Raw genomic sequence first — 20,249 nt, forward strand, 5'->3', positions numbered from 1 at the left:
TAACACAGAGCCATGGTGTGCTGTCCCCACAGCACCTCATTACTTACACCCTCCCCTAACACAGCCACGGTGTGCTGTCCCCACATCACCTCATTACTTACCCTCCCCTAACACAGCCACGGTGTGCTGTCCCCACATCACCTCATTACTTACACCCTCCCCTAACACAGAGCCACGGTGTGCTGTCCCCACATCACCTCATTACTTACCTTCCCCTAACACAGAGCCACGGTGTGCCGTCCCCGCATCACCTCATTACTTACCCCCTTCCCTAACACAGAGCCACGTTGTGCTGTCCCCACATCACCTCATTACTTACACCCTCCCCTAACACAGAGCCACGGTGTGCTGTCCCCACATCACCTCATTACTTACCTTCCCCTAACACAGAGCCACGGTGTGCCGTCCCCGCATCACCTCATTACTTACCCCCTTCCCTAACACAGAGCCACGGTGTGCTGTCCCTACATCACCTCATTACTTACCCCCTTCCCTAACACAGAGCCACTGTGTGCTGTCCCTACAGCGCCTCATTACTTATCCTCCCCTAACACAGAGCCACGGTGTGCTGTCCTCACATCACCTCATTACTTACACCCTCCCCTAACACAGAGCCACGGTGTGCTGTCCTCCTATCACCTCATTACATACCCTCCCCTAAAACAGAGCCATGGTGTGCTGTCCCCACATCACCTCATTACTTACACCCTCCCCTAACACAGAGCCATGGTGTGCTGTCCTCACATCACCTCATTACTTACACCCTCCCCTAACACAGAGCCACGGTGTGCTGTCCTCATATCACCTCATTACATACCCTCCCCTAAAACAGAGCCATGGTGTGCTGTCCCCACATCACCTCATTACTTACACCCTCCCCTAACACAGAGCCACGGTGTGCTGTCCCCACATCACCTCATTACTTATCCTCTCCTAACACAGAGCCACGGTGTGCTGTCCCCACATCACCTCATTACTTACCTTCCCCTAACACAGAGCCACGGTGTGCCGTCCCCACATCACCTCATTACTTACCCCCTTCCCTGACACAGAGCCACAGTGTGCTGTCCACACATCACCTCATTACTTACCCTCACCTAACACAGAGCCACGGTGTGCTGTCCCCACAGCGCCTCATTACTTACACCCTCCCCTAACACAGAGCCACGGTGTGCTGTCCTCACATCACCTTATTAATTACACCCTTCCCTAACAACACAGAGCCACGGTGTGCCGTCCCTGCATCACCTCATTACTTACACCCTCACCTAACACAGCCACGGTGTGCTGTGCCCTCATCACCTCATTACTTAAACCCACCCCTAACACAGAGCCATGGTGTGCTGTCCCCACAGCACCTCATTACTTACACCCTCCCCTAACACAGAGCCATGGTGTGCTGTCCCCACAGCACCTCATTACTTACACCCTCCCCTAACACAGCCACGGTGTGCTGTCCCCACATCACCTCATTACTTACCCTCCCCTAACACAGCCACGGTGTGCTGTCCCCGCATCACCTCATTACTTACACCCTCCCCTAACACAGCCACGGTGTGCTGTCCCCACATCACCTCATTACTTACACCCTCCCCTAACACAGAGCCACGGTGTGCTGTCCCCACATCACCTCATTACTTACCTTCCCCTAACACAGAGCCACGGTGTGCCGTCCCCGCATCACCTCATTACTTACCCCCTTCCCTAACACAGCCACGTTGTGCTGTCCCCACATCACCTCATTACTTACACCCTCCCCTAACACAGAGCCACGGTGTGCTGTCCCCACATCACCTCATTACTTACCTTCCCCTAACACAGAGCCACGGTGTGCCGTCCCCGCATCACCTCATTACTTACCCCCTTCCCTAACACAGAGCCACGGTGTGCTGTCCCTACATCACCTCATTACTTACCCCCTTCCCTAACACAGAGCCACTGTGTGCTGTCCCTACAGCGCCTCATTACTTATCCTCCCCTAACACAGAGCCACGGTGTGCTGTCCTCACATCACCTCATTACTTACACCCTCCCCTAACACAGAGCCACGGTGTGCTGTCCTCATATCACCTCATTACATACCCTCCCCTAAAACAGAGCCATGGTGTGCTGTCCCCACATCACCTCATTACTTACACCCTCCCCTAACACAGAGCCATGGTGTGCTGTCCTCACATCACCTCATTACTTACACCCTCCCCTAACACAGAGCCACGGTGTGCTGTCCTCATATCACCTCATTACATACCCTCCCCTAAAACAGAGCCATGGTGTGCTGTCCCCACATCACCTCATTACTTACACCCTCCCCTAACACAGAGCCACGGTGTGCTGTCCTCATATCACCTCATTACATACCCTCCCCTAAAACAGAGCCATGGTGTGCTGTCCCCACATCACCTCATTACTTACACCCTCCCCTAACACAGAGCCACGGTGTGCTGTCCTCACATCTCCTCATTACTTACCCTTCCCTAACACAGAGCTACGGTGTGCTGTCACTACAGCGCCTCATTACTTACCCTCCCCTAACACAGAGCCATGGTGTGCTGTCCTCACATCTCCTCATTACTTACCCTTCCCTAACACAGAGCCATGGTGTGCTGTCCTCACAGCACCTCATTACTTACACCCTCCCCTAACACAGAGCCACGGTGTGCTGTCCCCACATCACCTCATTACTTACCCTCCCCTAACACAGAGCCACGGTGTGCTGTCCTCACATCTCCTCATTACTTACCCTTCCCTAACACAGAGCCACGGTGTGCTGTCCCCACATCACCTCATTACTTACCCTCCCCTAACACAGAGCCACGGTGTGCTGTCCTCACATCTCCTCATTACATACCCTCCCCTAACACAGAGCCACGGTGTGCTGTCACTACAGCGCCTCATGACTTTCCCCTCCTCTCTATGCGCGCAGGTATGAGAAAGAAGCGTCCAGTTATGTGGGGCTGTCACGGAGTATCTCCGATATCATACACTGAGGGAGGCTGCTCACATATCAGACTGTCTCAGCAGCTCTCACACCCTCTGTCTCTTCCAGATGGGCTGACTGTCTTCTGTGACCTGTCCACAGACGAGGAGCTGTTCCTGGGACAAGGAGATCTACAGTTTGATGTCTACCGAAGCATTCGACAGGAGAACGAGTAAGTGTCTCTGCCGGTGTTAAATAGTGCTGCACCCACTGCCAACTGGTAATGGACGTGTTGCGCCGCGATGACGGTTGGGCAGGTGACCGGTAATGGGCGGTGTAGCCACATGGTGATGTCTGGGCAGGTAACCGGTAATGGCTTATGTAGCCACGCGGTGATGTGTGGGCAGGTAACCGGTAATAGTCGATGTAGCTACGCGGTGACGGCTGGGTAGGTGACCGGTAATGGGCGGTGTTGCCCTGCGATGAGACCTTTTTCTCATACGTCCTAGAGGATGCTGGGGTCCACTTCATGACCATGGGGTGTAGACTGTTCCGCAGGAGCCATGGGCACTTTAAGACTTTTCAAGGGTGTGAACTGGCTCCTCCCTCTATGCCCCTGCTCCAGACCTCCGTTTTAGAAATGTGCCCAGGCAGGCTGGATGCACTCTGAGGAGCTCTACTGAGCTTCTCTGAATAGACTTATGTTAGGTTTTTTGTTTTCAGGGAGACCTGCTGGCAACAGTCTCCCTGCTTCGTGGGACTGAGGGGGCAGAAGTAGGAACCAACTTCCTGAATAGTTTCATGACTCTGCTTCTGGCTGACAGGACACCATTAGCTCCTGAAGGGAACTGAACGCTAGCCGTGTCTAGATGCTCACTCCCACAGCACGCCGTCACCCCCCTCACAGAGCCAGAAGACAGGTGAGTAGAAGAAGACAGATCTTCTATCAAGAAAAGTGACTGCTGAGGTACAGCGCGGCTGGCGGGAGTGCAGCGCGCCATTGCTGCCCACACACACAGGCACTACGTGGGGGGGGGGGGGCGCCCTGGGCAGCAAAAAACACTATAAACTGGCAAAAAGGGGGCATAAGATGCCCAGGCACAGCCCTACCCCCGCCAGTATAAAGATTATGAAAAGTTTCTGAGGTAAAAAGGGCGGAGCTTCTTCCTCAGGCAGCCAGCACACTGCTCAGTGCCATGTTCTCTCTCCTCAGGCTGCAGAGACAACGCTGGTCCTCCTTCACTTCTGACTACAAGTATCAGGATGCAAAACGGGGGGGGTGGGGGGGGGGGGCACAAGCGAGATTGGTGCTTTTTTAGAAGTGTGTTTACTGTGTAAAAAGCGCTGTATGTCAGTGGGCATTCTGTGTTCACAGGCATTAGATACTGGCGCTGGGGTTGTGAACTGGCTGCTCCTAATCTGTGTCCCTCTGACAGATTTTACTGTGGGTCTGTCCCCTATATGTCCCAGTGTGTGTGTGTTGTGCACGAGTGTGACATGTCTGAGGCAGGTAGTTCCTCTCCGGAGGAAACCATTTTAGGGACACAGAGTTGTAATGTGGTGACGCTGCCGACACTCCAAGAGCCTGCATGGGTGAAAGAGATACGTGATAGTATGCATCATATCAATAGAAGATTAGATAAATCTGAATCTCATGCTGAGTGCTGGAGAAAATCTGTGGAGGATGTGATTTGTCAGGGCTCTGTTCTTCCATCCGCAGGCGACCCCTCTGGGTCACATAAGAGACCATTTGCGAATATTGTGAATACTGATACCGACACGGACACTGATTCTTGTGTCGACGATAGTGACTCCAGAGAAATAGATCATAAATTGGCAAAAAAATATACAATATATGATTGTGGCTATGAGGGAAGTGCTGGAAGTCACGGAAGCCACTCCTGTACCTCAGGAGAAGACTTATTTCTATAAAGAAAAGAAATCTGAGGTCACTTTCCCTCCTTCCCACGAGCTTAATACTCTCTTTGAAGGGGTGTGGGTGAATCCCGAAAAATAAATTTCGTATTCCCAAGAAAATTCAGATAGCTTTCCCGGTGGAGGACAGGAAAAAATGGGAGTCACCCCCTGTGTTAGACAGTGCACTGTCCAGGTTGACAAAGAAGGTAATTCTCCCTGCACCTGGCACGGCTTCGCGAAAAGAGCCGGCAGACCGCAAAATGGAGACTACATTGAAATCCATTTATGTTGCCAATGGTACGCTGCTCAGGCCCACAATTGCTTGCGCGTGGGTGAGTTGTGCTATTGAAAAATGGTCAGAAAGCGTGTCATCAGAAATTGACACGATTGATAAAGATGAGATACTCCTTAAGTTGGGGAATATCAAAGTTGCTGCCGCATACATGCTAGAAGCGATGAAAGATTTTGGACTCTTGAGTTCACAAGCTGCTACCATGGCAGTATCGGCTCGGTGGGCGTTGTGGATTTGCCAGTGGAACGCGGATGCAGATTCCAAAAGAAATATGGAGGCTCTCCCATATAAAGGTGAGGCCTTATTTGGCGATGGACTGGATGCGTTCGTCTCGGCGGCTACCGCAGGTAAGTCGACATTTTTGCCCTCTGCGCCTGCACCGGCAAAAAAGACACATCACCCGCACATGCAGTCCTTTCGGCCCAATAAATACAAAAAAGCGAGAGGTTCCCCCTTCTTTGCGGGTAGGGGGAGGGGAAAGGGACAGAAGTCCACAGCAGCTTCAGGTTCCCAGGAGCAGAAGTCTACCCCTACTTCTGCCAATCTTCAGCATGATGCTGGGGCTCCTTTGCGGGAGGCCGCTCGGGAGGGGGCACGTCTCAAACTGTTCAGCCAAGGTGTGATTCAGTCTGGCCTGGTTCCCTGCGTGTTGCAAATAGTGTCCCAGGGATACAAGCTGGAGTTTGAAGACGTTCCCCCATGCCGATTTTTCAAATCGACCTTGCCAGCTTCTCTTCCAGAAAGGAAAGCAGTAACAGCGGCAATCCAAAAATTATGTCAGGATCAGGTCATAGTCCTGGTACCTTTTTCACAACAAGGGGAGGGGTTTTATTCAAGCCTTTTTGTAGTTCCGAAGCCGGACGGCTCGGTCAGACCGATCCTAAACCTGAAAAATCTGAATCTCTACTTGAAACGATTCAAGTTCAAAATGGAATCACTGAGGGCAGTGATTTCCAGTCTGGAGGAGGGGGAGTACATGGTGTCGGTAGACATAAAGGATGCTTAGTGTCGGTAGACATAAAGGATGCTTACCTGCATGTTCCCATTTATCCTCCTCACCAGGCTTATCTGAGATTCGCGGTTCAGGATTGCCATTACCAATTCCAGACGTTACCTTTCGGTCTCTCCACGGCGCCGAGGGTATTCACCAAGGTGATGGCGGAGATGATAGTTCTCCTGCGTCAAAAAGGAGTCAATATAATTCCTTATCTAGATGATCTCCTGATAAAGGCGATATCCAGGAAGCAGTTGTTCTAAAACATCACACTCTCCCTGTCAATACTCCAACAACACGGTTGGATCATAAATTATCCAAAGTCACAGTTGGATCCGACGACAAGATTGTCTTTTCTCGGGATGATTCTGGACATAGAAGTTCAGAGAGTATTTCTTCCGGTGGAAAAGGCTCTGGAAATCCAGAAAATGGTAAAACAGATATTGAAACCATCGAGTATGTCGATCCATCAGTGCATTCGGTTGTTGGGGAAGATGGTGGTGGCCTACGAGGCCATGCAGTTTGGCAGGTTCCATGCCAGGGTATTCCAGTGGGACCTTTTGGACAAGTGGTCGGGATCCCACCTACACATGCACCGGAAGATAATCCTGTTGTCAAAAGCCAGGATTTCGCTCCTGTGGTGGCTACACAGTTCTCACCTACTAGTGGGACGCAGGTTCGGGATTCAGGGCTGGGTCCTGGTAACCACGGATGCAAGTCTCCGAGGCTGGGGAGCTGTCATTCAGTCGGAAAGCTTCCAAGGAAAATGGTCAAGTCAGGAAGCCTGCCTTCACATAAACGTGCTGGAATTGAGAGCCATTTACAACGGCCTTCAACAAGCGGTACATCTTCTTCAAAATCATTCCGTGCAGATCCAGTCGGACAATGTAACAGCAGTCGCGTACATGAACAGGCAGGGCGGAACGAAAAGCAGAGCGGCAATGGCAGAGGTGACGAAGATCCTCCTCTGGGCAGAAAGACATGTAAAGGCTCTGTCGGCAATTTTGGTTCCGGGAGTAGACAACTGGGAAGCAGACTTCCTCAGCAGACCCGATCTCCATCCAGGAGAGTGGGGCCTCCACCAAGAAGTCTTCGCAGAGGTGACAAGTCTTTGGGGAGTTCCTCAAGTAGACATGATGGCATCTCGTCTCAACAAGAAGCTTCAGAAATATTGTTCCAGGGCGAGAGACCCTCAAGCAATGGCAGTGGATGCGCTAGTGGCCCAGTGGGTGTTCCGGTCGGTATGTCTTCCCTCCACTTCCGCTGATCCCAAAGGTGCTCAGGATCATAAGGAGAACAAGAGTTTGAGCAATCTTCATTGCCCCAGACTGGCCAAGGAGGGCTTGGTACCCAGATCTTCAGGAGTTGCTCATAGAAGATCCTCGGCCTCTTCCTCTTTGCGAGGACCTGCTGCAGCAGGGGCCGTGCGTGTATCAAGGCTTACCGCGGCTACGTTTGACGGCATGGCTGTTGAGCGCCGGATCCTAGCCCGTAAGGGTATTCCCAAGAAAGTCATCCCCACCCTTATTCAGTCCAGGAAAGGAGTAACGTCGAACATTAACAACATATTTGGATAAAATATGTGTCTTGGTGTGAATCCAAGAAGGCTCCTACGGAAGAGTTTCAGTTAGGACGTTTTCTCCATTTTCTGCAGGCTGGTGTGGAGGCGGGCCTCCGATTGGGGTCAATCAAGGTCCAGATTTTGGCCTTGTCAGTGTTCTTCCAAAAACAATTGGCCTCTCTTCCAGAGGTTCAGACCTTTGTGAAAGGGGTTCTGCACATCCAGTCTCCATTTGTGCCTCCAGTGGCACCATGGAGCCTTAATGTGGTGTTGCAGTTTCTTCAATCGGATTGGTTTGAGCCTCTACAAGAGATAGAGTTGAAGTTTCACACTTGGAAAGTGGTGATGCTTTTGGCATTGGCCTTGTCTCACAAAAGCCCTTACCTGATCTTCCATGAAGATAGAGCAGAGTTGAGAACTCGTCAACATTTTCTTCCAAAGGTGGTTTCATCTTTCCACATAAACCAACCTATTGTGGTGCCAGTAGTTACTGACACGTTCACTGAGTCAAAGTCTCTAGATGTGGTTAGAGCTTTGAAGATTCATGTCGCTAGAACAGCTCGAATACGGAAAACATAGTCTTTGTCCTGTATGCTCCCAACAAGATTGGGTGTCCTGCTTCCAAGCAGACTATTGCGCGTTGGATCAGAAGTACGATTCAGCGCACTCATACTACGGCTGGATTGCCGTTACCGACGTCGGTGAAGGCCCAGGGGGGGGTCTTGGCATTGCAACTTTGCCGAGCAGCTACTTGGTCGGGGTCAAACACATTTGCAAAATTCTACAAGTTTGACACCTTGGCCGATGAAGACCTCAAGTTCGGTCAATCGCTGCTGCAGGGTCATCCGCACTCTCCCGCCCGTACTGGAGCTTTGGTATAAACCCCATGGTAATGAAGTGGACCCCAGCATCCTCTAGGACGTATGAGAAAACAGGATTTTGATACCTACTGATAAATCCTTTTCTCCTAGTCCGTAGAGGATGCTGGGCGCCCGTCCCAGTGCGTACTTTACCTGCAGTTTTGTTATTAGAGCTATACAAGTTGTGTTTTATTTGTTTTCAGCATGTTGCTGTAAATGGTTCATGCCTGTTGGCGTGTGTTGTGTTGAATGCCATGTGTGCGGCATGGTTGAGGTGTGAGCTGGTATGAATCTCACCATTAGTATAAAAGTAAATCCTTTCCTCGAAATGTCCGTCTCCCTGGGCACAGTTCCTATAACTGAGGTCTGGAGGAGGGGCATAGAGGGAGGAGCCAGTTCACACCCATTGAAAAGTCTTAAGAGTGCCCATGGCTCCTGCGGATTCCGTCTATACCCCATGGTCATGAAGTGGACCCCAGCATCCTCTACGGACTAGGAGAAAAGGATTTACCGGTAGGTATCAAAATCGTGTTTTAAGGCACCACGCCCCTTAATTATGACCACAACTCATCATATTGATTGTGATGATGTGATCACAGATATTGTGCTGTGCTCACTGAGGGGGAGGGGGCGGGCTTAGAGTCTGCACTTTGTGTATGTGTAGCCTGTAGTCCTGGGCAGGGGGAAGGGGCTGGTCAGGCTGAGATCTCAGGTATGGAAGGGTATTCTGGACACTGGGCTGGCATTTAAGAACCCAGGTGTGGGTCCCACCTTTCCGGGCTTTGTGCTAGGCAACAGGTGGATCATAACACAGACCACATGCAGGTGTGTTTATGTCCATTTGCAAACACCCCCTAACCCCTCCTCTCCTGTCTCATCATTTGCAAGACACAGTCCAGCACATTGCGTCTATAGCCTCGCTGTGTGCAGCACGGGAAGCTCTGTTACTGGGCGTGCCGGGCGCTGGTGATGGGCGGACAGAGGTGGAATCTGCAGGAACGCGAGGAAAGGTGGAACCTATAATGATAGTGTACAATGTGGCTATTAGGGTCCATTACTCCTCTCACATAGGGGTATAGACATAGGTGCTCCTGTCCCCAGATATTCCCATCCCTCCGCGTCTTCCATGATACATAGCATGCAGTGTTTATATACAGGATGGGGCAGATATTGATAGATGTGCTGCTTGTGTAATCCATATCTCCTTATGGAGAGTGACGATATAGAATCCTATAAATATCCAATACCCTATTCCTATATATAACACATCTTATCCAACATAGGACCCGATTCAGAGATGTACAGTATGGCACAGCGCAGCACCGTACAGCTAATACTCTAATGCTGCAGGGAAGCGGCTGTGCAGCACCGTATAGCTAATACTCTAATACTGCAGGGAAGCGGCTGTGCAGCACCGTACAGCTAACACTCTAATACTGCAGGGAAGCGGCTGTGCAGCGCCGTACAGCTAACACTCTAATACTGCAGGGAAGTGGCTGTGCAGCGCCGTACAGCTAACACTCTAATACTGCAGGGAAGCGGCTGTGCAGCGCCGTACAGCTAACACTCTAATACTGCAGGGAAGCGGCTGCACAGCACCGTATAGCTAATACTCTAATACTGCAGGGAAGCGGCTGCGCAGCACCGTGCAGCTAATACTGCAGGGAAGTGGCTGTGCAGCACAGTACAGCTAATACTCTAATACTGCAGGGAAGCGGCTGCGCAGCACCGTACAGCTAATACTCTAATGCTGCAGGGAAGCGGCTGCGCAGCACCGTACAGCTAGTACTGCAGGGAAGCGGCTGTGCAGCACCGTATAGCTAATACTGCAGGGAAGCGGCTGCACAGCACCGTATAGCTAATACTCTAATACTGCAGGGAAGCGGCTGTGCAGCTAATACTCTGATACTGCAGGGAAGCGGCTGCGCAGCACCGTGCAGCTAATACTGCAGGGAAGCGGCTGTGCAGCTAATACTCTGATACTGCAGGGAAGCGGCTGCGCAGCACCGTACAGCTAATACTCTAATACTGCTGGGAAGCGGCTGTGCAGCACCGTATAGCTAATACTGCAGGGAAGCGGCTGCGCAGCACCGTACAGCTATTACTCTAATACTGCAGGGAAGCGGCTGTGCAGCACCGTATAGCTAATACTGCAGGGAAGCGGCTGCACAGCACCGTACAGCTAATACTCTAATACTGCAGGGAAGCGGCTGTGCAGCGCCGTACAGCTAATACTCTAATACTGCAGGGAAGCGGCTGCGCAGCACCGTACAGCTAATACTCTAATACTGCAGGGAAGCGGCTGTGCAGCACCGTGCAGCTAATACTCTAATACTGCAGGGAAGCGGCTGTGCAGCACCGTATAGCTAATACTGCAGGGAAGCGGCTGTGCAGCACCGTACAGCTAATACTCTAATACTGCAGGGAAGCGGCTGTGCAGCTAATACTCTGATACTGCAGGGAAGCGGCTGCGCAGCACCATACAGCTAATACTCTAATGTTGCAGGGAAGCGGCTTCACAGCACCGTACAGCTAATACTCTAATACTGCAGGGAAGTGGCTGCGCAGCACCGTGCAGCTAATACTGCAGGGAAGCGGCTGTGCAGCACCGCACAGCTATTACTCTAATACTGCAGGGAAGCGGCTGTGCAGCACCGTACAGCTATTACTCTAATACTGCAGGGAAGCGGCTGTGCAGCTAATACTCTGATACTGCAGGGAAGCGGCTGCACAGCACCATACAGCTAATACTCTAATGTTGCAGGGAAGCGGCTGCACAGCACCGTACAGCTAATACTCTAATACTGCAGGGAAGTGGCTGCACAGCACCGTGCAGCTAATACTCTAATACTGCAGGGAAGCGGCTGTGCAGCACCGTACAGCTATTACTCTAATACTGCAGGGAAGCGGCTGTGCAGCACCGTACAGCTATTACTCTAATACTGCAGGGAAGCGGCTGTGCAGCACCGTATAGCTAATACTGCAGGGAAGCTGCTGCACAGCACCGTACGGCTAATACTCTAATACTGCAGGGAAGCGGCTGTGCAGCGCCGTACAGCTAATACTCTAATACTGCAGGGAAGCGGCTGTGCAGCACAGTACAGCTAATACTGCAGGGAAGCAGCTGCGCAGCACCGTACAGCTAATACTCTAATACTGCAGGGAAGCGGCTGTGCAGCACCGTGCAACTAATACTCTAATACTGCAGGGAAGCGGCTGTGCAGCACCGTATAGCTAATACTGCAGGGAAGCGGCTGCGCAGCACCGTACAGCTAATAATCTAATACTGCAGGGAAGCGGCTGCGCAGCACCGTACAGCTAATACTCTAATACTGCAGGGAAGCGGCTGTGCAGCACCGTACAGCTAATACTCTAATACTGCAGGGAAGCGGCTGCCCAGCATCGTACAGCTAATACTCTAATACTGCAGGGAAGCGGCTGCCCAGCACCGTACAGCTAATACTCTAATACTGCAGGGAAGCGGCTGCGCAGCACCGTACAGCTAATACTCTAATACTGCAGGGAAGCGGCTGCCCAGCACCGTACAGCTAATACTCTTAATACTGCAGGGAAGCGGCTGTGCTGCGCCGTACAGCTAATACTTTAATACTGCAGGGAAGTGGCTGCACAGCACCGTACGGCTAATGCTGTAATACTGCAGGGAAGCGGCTGCGCAGCACCGTACAGATAATACTGCAGGGAAGCGGCTGTGCAGCACCGTACGGTTAATGCTCTAATACTGCAGGGAAGTGGCTGTGCAGAACCGTACGGCTAATACTGCAGGGAAGTGGCTGTGCAGCACCGTACGGTTAATGCTCTAATACTGCAGGGAAGTGGCTGTGCAGCACCGTACAGCTAATGCTCTAATACTGCAGGGAAGCGGCTGCACAGCACCGTACAGATAATACTGCAGGGAAGCGGCTGTGCAGCACCGTACGGTTAGTGCTCTAATACTGCAGGGAAGTGGCTGTGCAGCACCGTACGGCTAATACTGCAGGGAAGTGGCTGTGCAGCACCGTACGGCTAATACTGCAGGGAAGTGGCTGTGCAGCACCGTCGGGCTAATACTGCAGGGAAGCGGCTGTGCAGCACCGTACGGCTAATACTGCAGGGAAGTGGCTGTGCAGCACCGTAGGGCTAATACTGCAGGGAAGCGGCTGTGCAGCACCGCACAGCTATTACTCTAATACTGCAGGGAAGCGGCTGTGCAGCACCGTACAGCTATTACTCTAATACTGCAGGGAAGCGGCTGTGCAGCACCATACAGCTAATACTCTAATGTTGCAGGGAAGCGGCTTCACAGCACCGTACAGCTAATACTCTAATACTGCAGGGAAGTGGCTGCACAGCACGTGCAGCTAATACTCTAATACTGCAGGGAAGCGACTGTGCAGCACCGTACAGCTATTACTCTAATACTGCAGGGAAGCGGCTGTGCAGCACCGTACAGCTATTACTCTAATACTGCAGGGAAGCGGCTGCGCAGCACCGTACAGCTAATACTGCAGGGAAGCGGCTGCACAGCACCATACAGCTAATACTCTAATGTTGCAGGGAAGTGGCTGCACAGCACCGTGCAGCTAATACTCTAATACTGCAGGGAAGCGGCTGTGCAGCACCGTACAGCTATTACTCTAATACTGCAGGGAAGCGGCTGTGCAGCACCGTACAGCTATTACTCTAATACTGCAGGGAAGCGGCTGTGCAGCACCGTATAGCTAATACTGCAGGGAAGCTGCTGCACAGCACCGTACGACTAATACTCTAATACTGCAGGGAAGCGGCTGTGCAGCGCCGTACAGCTAATACTCTAATACTGCAGGGAAGCGGCTGTGCAGCACAGTACAGCTAATACTCTAATACTGCAGGGAAGCGGCTGTGCAGCACCGTATAGCTAATACTGCAGGGAAGCGGCTGCGCAGCACCGTACAGCTAATACTCTAATACTGCAGGGAAGCGGCTGCGCAGCACCGTACAGCTAATACTCTAATACTGCAGGGAAGCGGCTGTGCAGCACCATACAGCTAATACTCTTAATACTGCAGGGAAGCGGCTGTGCAGCACCATACAGCTAATACTCTTAATACTGCAGGGAAGCGGCTGTGCAGCACCGTACAGCTAATACTCTAATACTGCAGGGAAGCGGCTGCCCAGCATCGTACAGCTAATACTTTAATACTGCAGGGAAGCGGCTGCCCAGCACCGTACAGCTAATACTCTAATACTGCAGGGAAGCGGCTGCGCAGCACCGTACAGCTAATACTCTAATACTGCAGGGAAGCGGCTGTGCAGCACCGTACAGCTAATACTCTAATACTGCAGGGAAGCGGCTGCCCAGCACCGTACAGCTAATACTCTAATACTGCAGGGAAGCGGCTGTGCTGCGCCGTACAGCTAATACTTTAATACTGCAGGGAAGTGGCTGCGCAGCACCGTACGGCTAATGCTGTAATACTGCAGGGAAGCGGCTGCGCAGCACCGTACAGATAATACTGCAGGGAAGCGGCTGTGCAGCACCGTACGGTTAATGCTCTAATACTGCAGGGAAGTGGCTGTGCAGAACCGTACGGCTAATACTGCAGGGAAGTGGCTGTGCAGCACCGTACGGTTAATGCTCTAATACTGCAGGGAAGTGGCTGTGCAGCACCGTACAGCTAATGCTCTAATACTGCAGGGAAGCGGCTGCACAGCACCGTACAGATAATACTGCAGGGAAGCGGCTGTGCAGCACCGTACGGTTAGTGCTCTAATACTGCAGGGAAGTGGCTGTGCAGCACCGTACGGCTAATACTGCAGGGAAGTGGCTGTGCAGCACCGTACGGCTAATACTGCAGGGAAGTGGCTGTGCAGCACCGTAGGGCTAATACTGCAGGGAAGCGGCTGTGCAGCACCGTACGGCTAATACTGCCGGGAAGTGGCTGTGCAGCACCGTAGGGCTAATACTGCAGGGAAGCGGCTGTGCAGCACCGCACGGCTAATACTGCAGGGAAGCGGCTGTGCAGCACCGTGCAGCTAATACTCTAATACTGCAGGGAAGCGGCTGTGCAGCACCGTATAGCTAATACTGCAGGGAAGCGGCTGCGCAGCACCGTACAGCTAATACTCTAATACTGCAGGGAAGCGGCTGCGCAGCACCGTACAGCTAATACTCTTAATACTGCAGGGAAGCGACTGTGCTGCGCCGTACAGCTAATACTTTAATACTGCAGGGAAGTGGCTGCGCAGCACCGTACGGCTAATGCTGTAATACTGCAGGGAAGCGGCTGCGCAGCACCGTACAGATAATACTGCAGGGAAGCGGCTGTGCAGCACCGTACGGTTAATGCTCTAATACTGCAGGGAAGTGGCTGTGCAGCACCGTACAGCTAATACTCTAATACTGCAGGGAAGCGGCTGTGCAGCACTGTATGGCTAATACTGCAGGGAAGTGGCTGTGCAGCACCGTACGGTTAATGCTCTAATACTGCAGGGAAGTGGCTGTGCAGCACCGTACGGTTAATGCTCTAATACTGCAGGGAAGTGGCTGTGCAGCACCGTACGGTTAATGCTCTAATACTGCAGGGAAGTGGCTGTGCAGCACCGTACAGCTAATGCTCTAATACTGCAGGGAAGCGGCTGCGCAGCACCGTAAGGTTAGTGCTCTAATACTGCAGGGAAGTGGCTGTGCAGCACCGTACGGCTAATACTGCAGGGAAGCGGCTGCGCAGCACCGTACAGATAATACTGCAGGGAAGCGGCTGTGCAGCACCGTACGGTTAGTGCTCTAATACTGCAGGGAAGTGGCTGTGCAGCACCGTACGGCTAATACTGCAGGGAAGCGGCTGCGCAGCACCGTACAGATAATACTGCAGGGAAGCGGCTGTGCAGCACCGTACGGTTAGTGCTCTAATACTGCAGGGAAGTGGCTGTGCAGCACCGTACGGCTAATACTGCAGGGAAGCGGCTGCGCAGCACCTTACAGATAATACTGCAGGGAAGCGGCTGTGCAGCGCCGTACAGCTAATACTCTAATACTGCAGGGAAGCGGCTGTGCAGCACAGTACAGCTAATACTCTAATACTGCAGGGAAGCGGCTGTGCAGCACCGTGCAACTAATACTCTAATACTGCAGGGAAGCGGCTGTGCAGCACCGTATAGCTAATACTGCAGGGAAGCGGCTGCGCAGCACCGTACAGCTAATACTCTAATACTGCAGGGAAGCGGCTGCGCAGCACCGTACAGCTAATACTCTAATACTGCAGGGAAGCGGCTGTGCAGCACCATACAGCTAATACTCTTAATACTGCAGGGAAGCGGCTGTGCAGCACCGTACAGCTAATACTCTAATACTGCAGGGAAGCGGCTGCCCAGCATCGTACAGCTAATACTTTAATACTGCAGGGAAGCGGCTGCCCAGCACCGTACAGCTAATACTCTAATACTGCAGGGAAGCGGCTGCGCAGCACCGTACAGCTAATACTCTAATACTGCAGGGAAGCGGCTGTGCAGCACCGTACAGCTAATACTCTAATACTGCAGGGAAGCGGCTGCCCAGCACCGTACAGCTAATACTCTAATACTGCAGGGAAGCGGCTGTGCTGCGCCGTACAGCTAATACTTTAATACTGCAGGGAAGTGGCTGCGCAGCACCGTACGGCTAATGCTGTAATACTGCAGGGAAGCGGCTGCGCAGCACCGTACAGATAATACTGCAGGGAAGCGGCTGTGCAGCACCGTACGGTTAATGCTCTAATACTGCAGGGAAGTGGCTGTGCAGAACCGTACGGCTAATACTGCAGGGAAGTGGCTGTGCAGCACCGTACGGTTAATGCTCTAATACTGCAGGGAAGTGGCTGTGCAGCACCGTACAGCTAATGCTCTAATACTGCAGGGAAGCGGCTGCACAGCACCGTACAGATAATACTGCAGGGAAGCGGCTGTGCAGCACCGTACGGTTAGTGCTCTAATACTGCAGGGAAGTGGCTGTGCAGCACCGTACGGCTAATACTGCAGGGAAGTGGCTGTGCAGCACCGTACGGCTAATACTGCAGGGAAGTGGCTGTGCAGCACCGTAGGGCTAATACTGCAGGGAAGCGGCTGTGCAGCACCGTACGGCTAATACTGCCGGGAAGTGGCTGTGCAGCACCGTAGGGCTAATACTGCAGGGAAGCGGCTGTGCAGCACCGCACGGCTAATACTGCAGGGAAGCGGCTGTGCAGCACCGTGCAGCTAATACTCTAATACTGCAGGGAAGCGGCTGTGCAGCACCGTATAGCTAATACTGCAGGGAAGCGGCTGCGCAGCACCGTACAGCTAATACTCTTAATACTGCAGGGAAGCGACTGTGCTGCGCCGTACAGCTAATACTTTAATACTGCAGGGAAGTGGCTGCGCAGCACCGTACGGCTAATGCTGTAATACTGCAGGGAAGCGGCTGCGCAGCACCGTACAGATAATACTGCAGGGAAGCGGCTGTGCAGCACCGTACGGTTAATGCTCTAATACTGCAGGGAAGTGGCTGTGCAGCACCGTACAGCTAATACTCTAATACTGCAGGGAAGCGGCTGTGCAGCACTGTATGGCTAATACTGCAGGGAAGTGGCTGTGCAGCACCGTACGGTTAATGCTCTAATACTGCAGGGAAGTGGCTGTGCAGCACCGTACGGTTAATGCTCTAATACTGCAGGGAAGTGGCTGTGCAGCACCGTACGGTTAATGCTCTAATACTGCAGGGAAGTGGCTGTGCAGCACCGTACAGCTAATGCTCTAATACTGCAGGGAAGCGGCTGCGCAGCACCGTAAGGTTAGTGCTCTAATACTGCAGGGAAGTGGCTGTGCAGCACCGTACGGCTAATACTGCAGGGAAGCGGCTGCGCAGCACCGTACGGCTAATACTGCAGGGAAGCGGCTGCGCAGCACCGTACAGATAATACTGCAGGGAAGCGGCTGTGCAGCACCGTACGGTTAGTGCTCTAATACTGCAGGGAAGTGGCTGTGCAGCACCGTACGGCTAATACTGCAGGGAAGCGGCTGCGCAGCACCTTACAGATAATACTGCAGGGAAGCGGCTGTGCAGCACCGTACGGCTAATACTGCAGGGAAGTGGCTGTGCAGCACCGTACGGTTAATGCTCTAATACTGCAGGGAAGTGGCTGCACAGCACGTGCAGCTAATACTCTAATACTGCAGGGAAGCGGCTGCACAGCACTGCATGGCTAATACTGCAGGGAAGTGGCTGTGCAGCACCGTACGGCTAATACTGCAGGGAAGTGGCTGTGCAGCACCGTACGGCTAATACTGCAGGGAAGTGGCTGCGCAGCACCGTACAGATAATACTGCAGGGAAGCGGCTGTGCAGCATCGCACGGCTAATACTCTAATACTGCAGGGAAGCGGCTGCACAGCACTGCATGGCTAATACTCTAATACTGCAGGGAAGCGGCTGCCCAGCACTGCATGGCTAATACTCTAATACTGCAGGGAAGCGGCTACACAGCATCGCACGGCTAATACTCTAATACTGCAAGACGCCTACAAAACGCGGGCAACTCATGTCTCTCACAGCAGCACTGCCAGTTGGGTGGTGATAGACGTGTGACGGGACGTTGTGTAACAGGTGTGTGTGCTGCCAGTTGGGTGGTGATAGACGTGTGACGGGACGTTGTGTAACAGGTGTGTGTGCTGCCAGTTGGGTGGTGATAGACGTGTGACGGGACGTTGTGTAACAGGTGTGTGTGTGTGTGTGTGCTGCTCTGTATGTGTACATGCGTCTCATATTACTGCCTCTTCCTCAGGAACAACTGGTCCTCGTACAGGCCGCACTCCAACGTCCTCTGGCTGCACTATCTGTGCGACAAGCTGCTCAGTGAAGTTCAGTATGTGAAGAAGCCGACATCAGTGCTGCATCGGCGGGAGCTCCGCAAGCTGCGCGACTTCAAGAGAGACGTACAGCAGTTCAGCTCCGCCACAGAAGTTCTGCAGCAGTGCAAGCTCTTCAAGTGACGTTATTGGCGGAGACCGCACTTCACGTTACATAGCCGTTTCCGCGGGGCCGATGGGGCTCTGTTCATTATTGCCCCCCACATTCCTTGTGTGATAAGTCCCTGCCCAGGAGGTTCCTTACAGAAGATTTTATACACTGACTTTTGCTCTACAGAACTGTATATATTACCCCTGCAAGGAGGATGAGAGTGCTCAGATCTGTTCACTAGGAGACTGCAAATGAACAACGTTCCATGGCATCCTCTCATTGATCCAATGTGGATAAGTCGCAGACTTTATGCGTCATCCCTGTGGTCCCTCACTCGTATTATGCAGCTTTCTAGCTTGTTCCTCTTGAAGCTTTATTTTAAATGTGAAGATATTTCCCATAATTAAAAGTTTCTTCTTTTTATTTGACATAAATGATAGAATATGTAAATGCCAGATTTCCCATTTTATGGACATGTGTCTCTTTATTATAGGTTATAATAATCTCTGACATTAAACCGCCACTTCAGGTTTCCTGGATATAAAACACTGCTTGTCTGCATTATGTAGCTCTTACTGTAAAGAATCCTGCACCCAATTTACCTCTGAGATGGGAGAGAAGCAGGCAGATAGAGACAGCCCCCAGGCCCCCCTATTGATATATTTTATTATTAATGTGAATATTTTTCTATTATTCCCTTTTATAATTGTAAATGTAAAGTACAAAAAGAAATGTCTAATATTTAGTCTACAGTGATATTTGCTACCCCGTGTATTCTGTCAGCCCCCCATCTACTCTCCATGGAACAGTATTATAGATTGATGCTAGCAGGTCATACAGTGTCTTGTAGTTCCCCATTCCCTGAAGAGCAAAGTCTATAATATAAAATGTATTTGTCTCAGACCAGTTAAACGTGTCTTTTACTGGTGTTTTCTTTGACTTGTTGCATTGCTACATGAGATAACCAAATGGTTGCGTACACCATCATGAAAGGAGCGTATTGGAACTGAAAAGGGGTGTAGAAAGCAAATCTCATCAGCCTACAGCCGGCATTAAATATTTCTTCCCTCCAATGTTACTGCTCCTGTCACATGCAGCCCTGTCCTCACTGACACATCACTCATCTCCTGATATACTCTGTGCTGCTGGGGACCCTGCTCCTCCCACTATATAACTCTCAGTCTGTGGCTTCCTGCTGCCTCCATTCCTCTCCTCACATCATGTCACTGCCCCTGTCACATGCAGCCCTGTCCTCACTGACACATCCCTCATCTCCTGATATACTCTGTGCTGCTGGGGACCCTGCTCCTCCCACTATATAACTCTCAGTCTGTGGCTTCCTGCTGCCTCCATTCCCCTCCTCACATCATGTCACTGCCCCTGTCACATGCAGCCCTGTCCTCACTGACACATCACTCATCTCCTGATATACTCTGTGCTGCTGGGGACCCTGCTCCTCCCACTATATAACTCTCAGCCTGTGGCCTCCTGCTGCCTCCATTCCCCTCCTCACATCATGTCACTGCTCCTGTCACATGCAGCCCTGTCCTCACTGACACATCACTCATCTCCTGATATACTCTGTGCTGCTGGGGACCCTGCTCCTCCCACTATATAACTCTGTGTGTGGCTTCCTGCTGCCTCCATTCCTCTCCTCACATCATGTCACTGCCCCTGTCACATGCAGCTCTGTCCTCATTGACACATCACGCATCTCCTGATATACTCTGTGCTGCTGGGGACCTTGCTCCTTCCACTAT

The 20,249-nt window shown here is 52.0% G+C and overlaps 1 protein-coding gene across 2 annotated transcripts in view; it reads left to right on the forward strand.

The window, feature by feature from the left end:
• Positions 1 to 19,401, forward strand: part of HASPIN (histone H3 associated protein kinase) — a 213,268-nt gene extending 193,867 nt beyond the window's left edge. For both annotated transcript variants that reach the window (XM_063950398.1, XM_063950399.1), the window contains 2 exons: positions 3,047 to 3,149; positions 18,314 to 19,401. In XM_063950398.1, the coding sequence (XP_063806468.1) occupies positions 3,047 to 3,149; positions 18,314 to 18,521 (311 nt within the window). In that variant the 3' untranslated portion in view covers positions 18,522 to 19,401. The remainder of the gene's footprint in view (positions 1 to 3,046; positions 3,150 to 18,313) is intronic.
• Positions 19,402 to 20,249: the final 848 nt, after the last annotated feature.

Source organism: Pseudophryne corroboree, assembly GCF_028390025.1.
Source record: "Pseudophryne corroboree isolate aPseCor3 chromosome 5 unlocalized genomic scaffold, aPseCor3.hap2 SUPER_5_unloc_2, whole genome shotgun sequence".
In the NCBI taxonomy this organism is placed as follows: Eukaryota; Metazoa; Chordata; class Amphibia; order Anura; family Myobatrachidae; genus Pseudophryne; species Pseudophryne corroboree.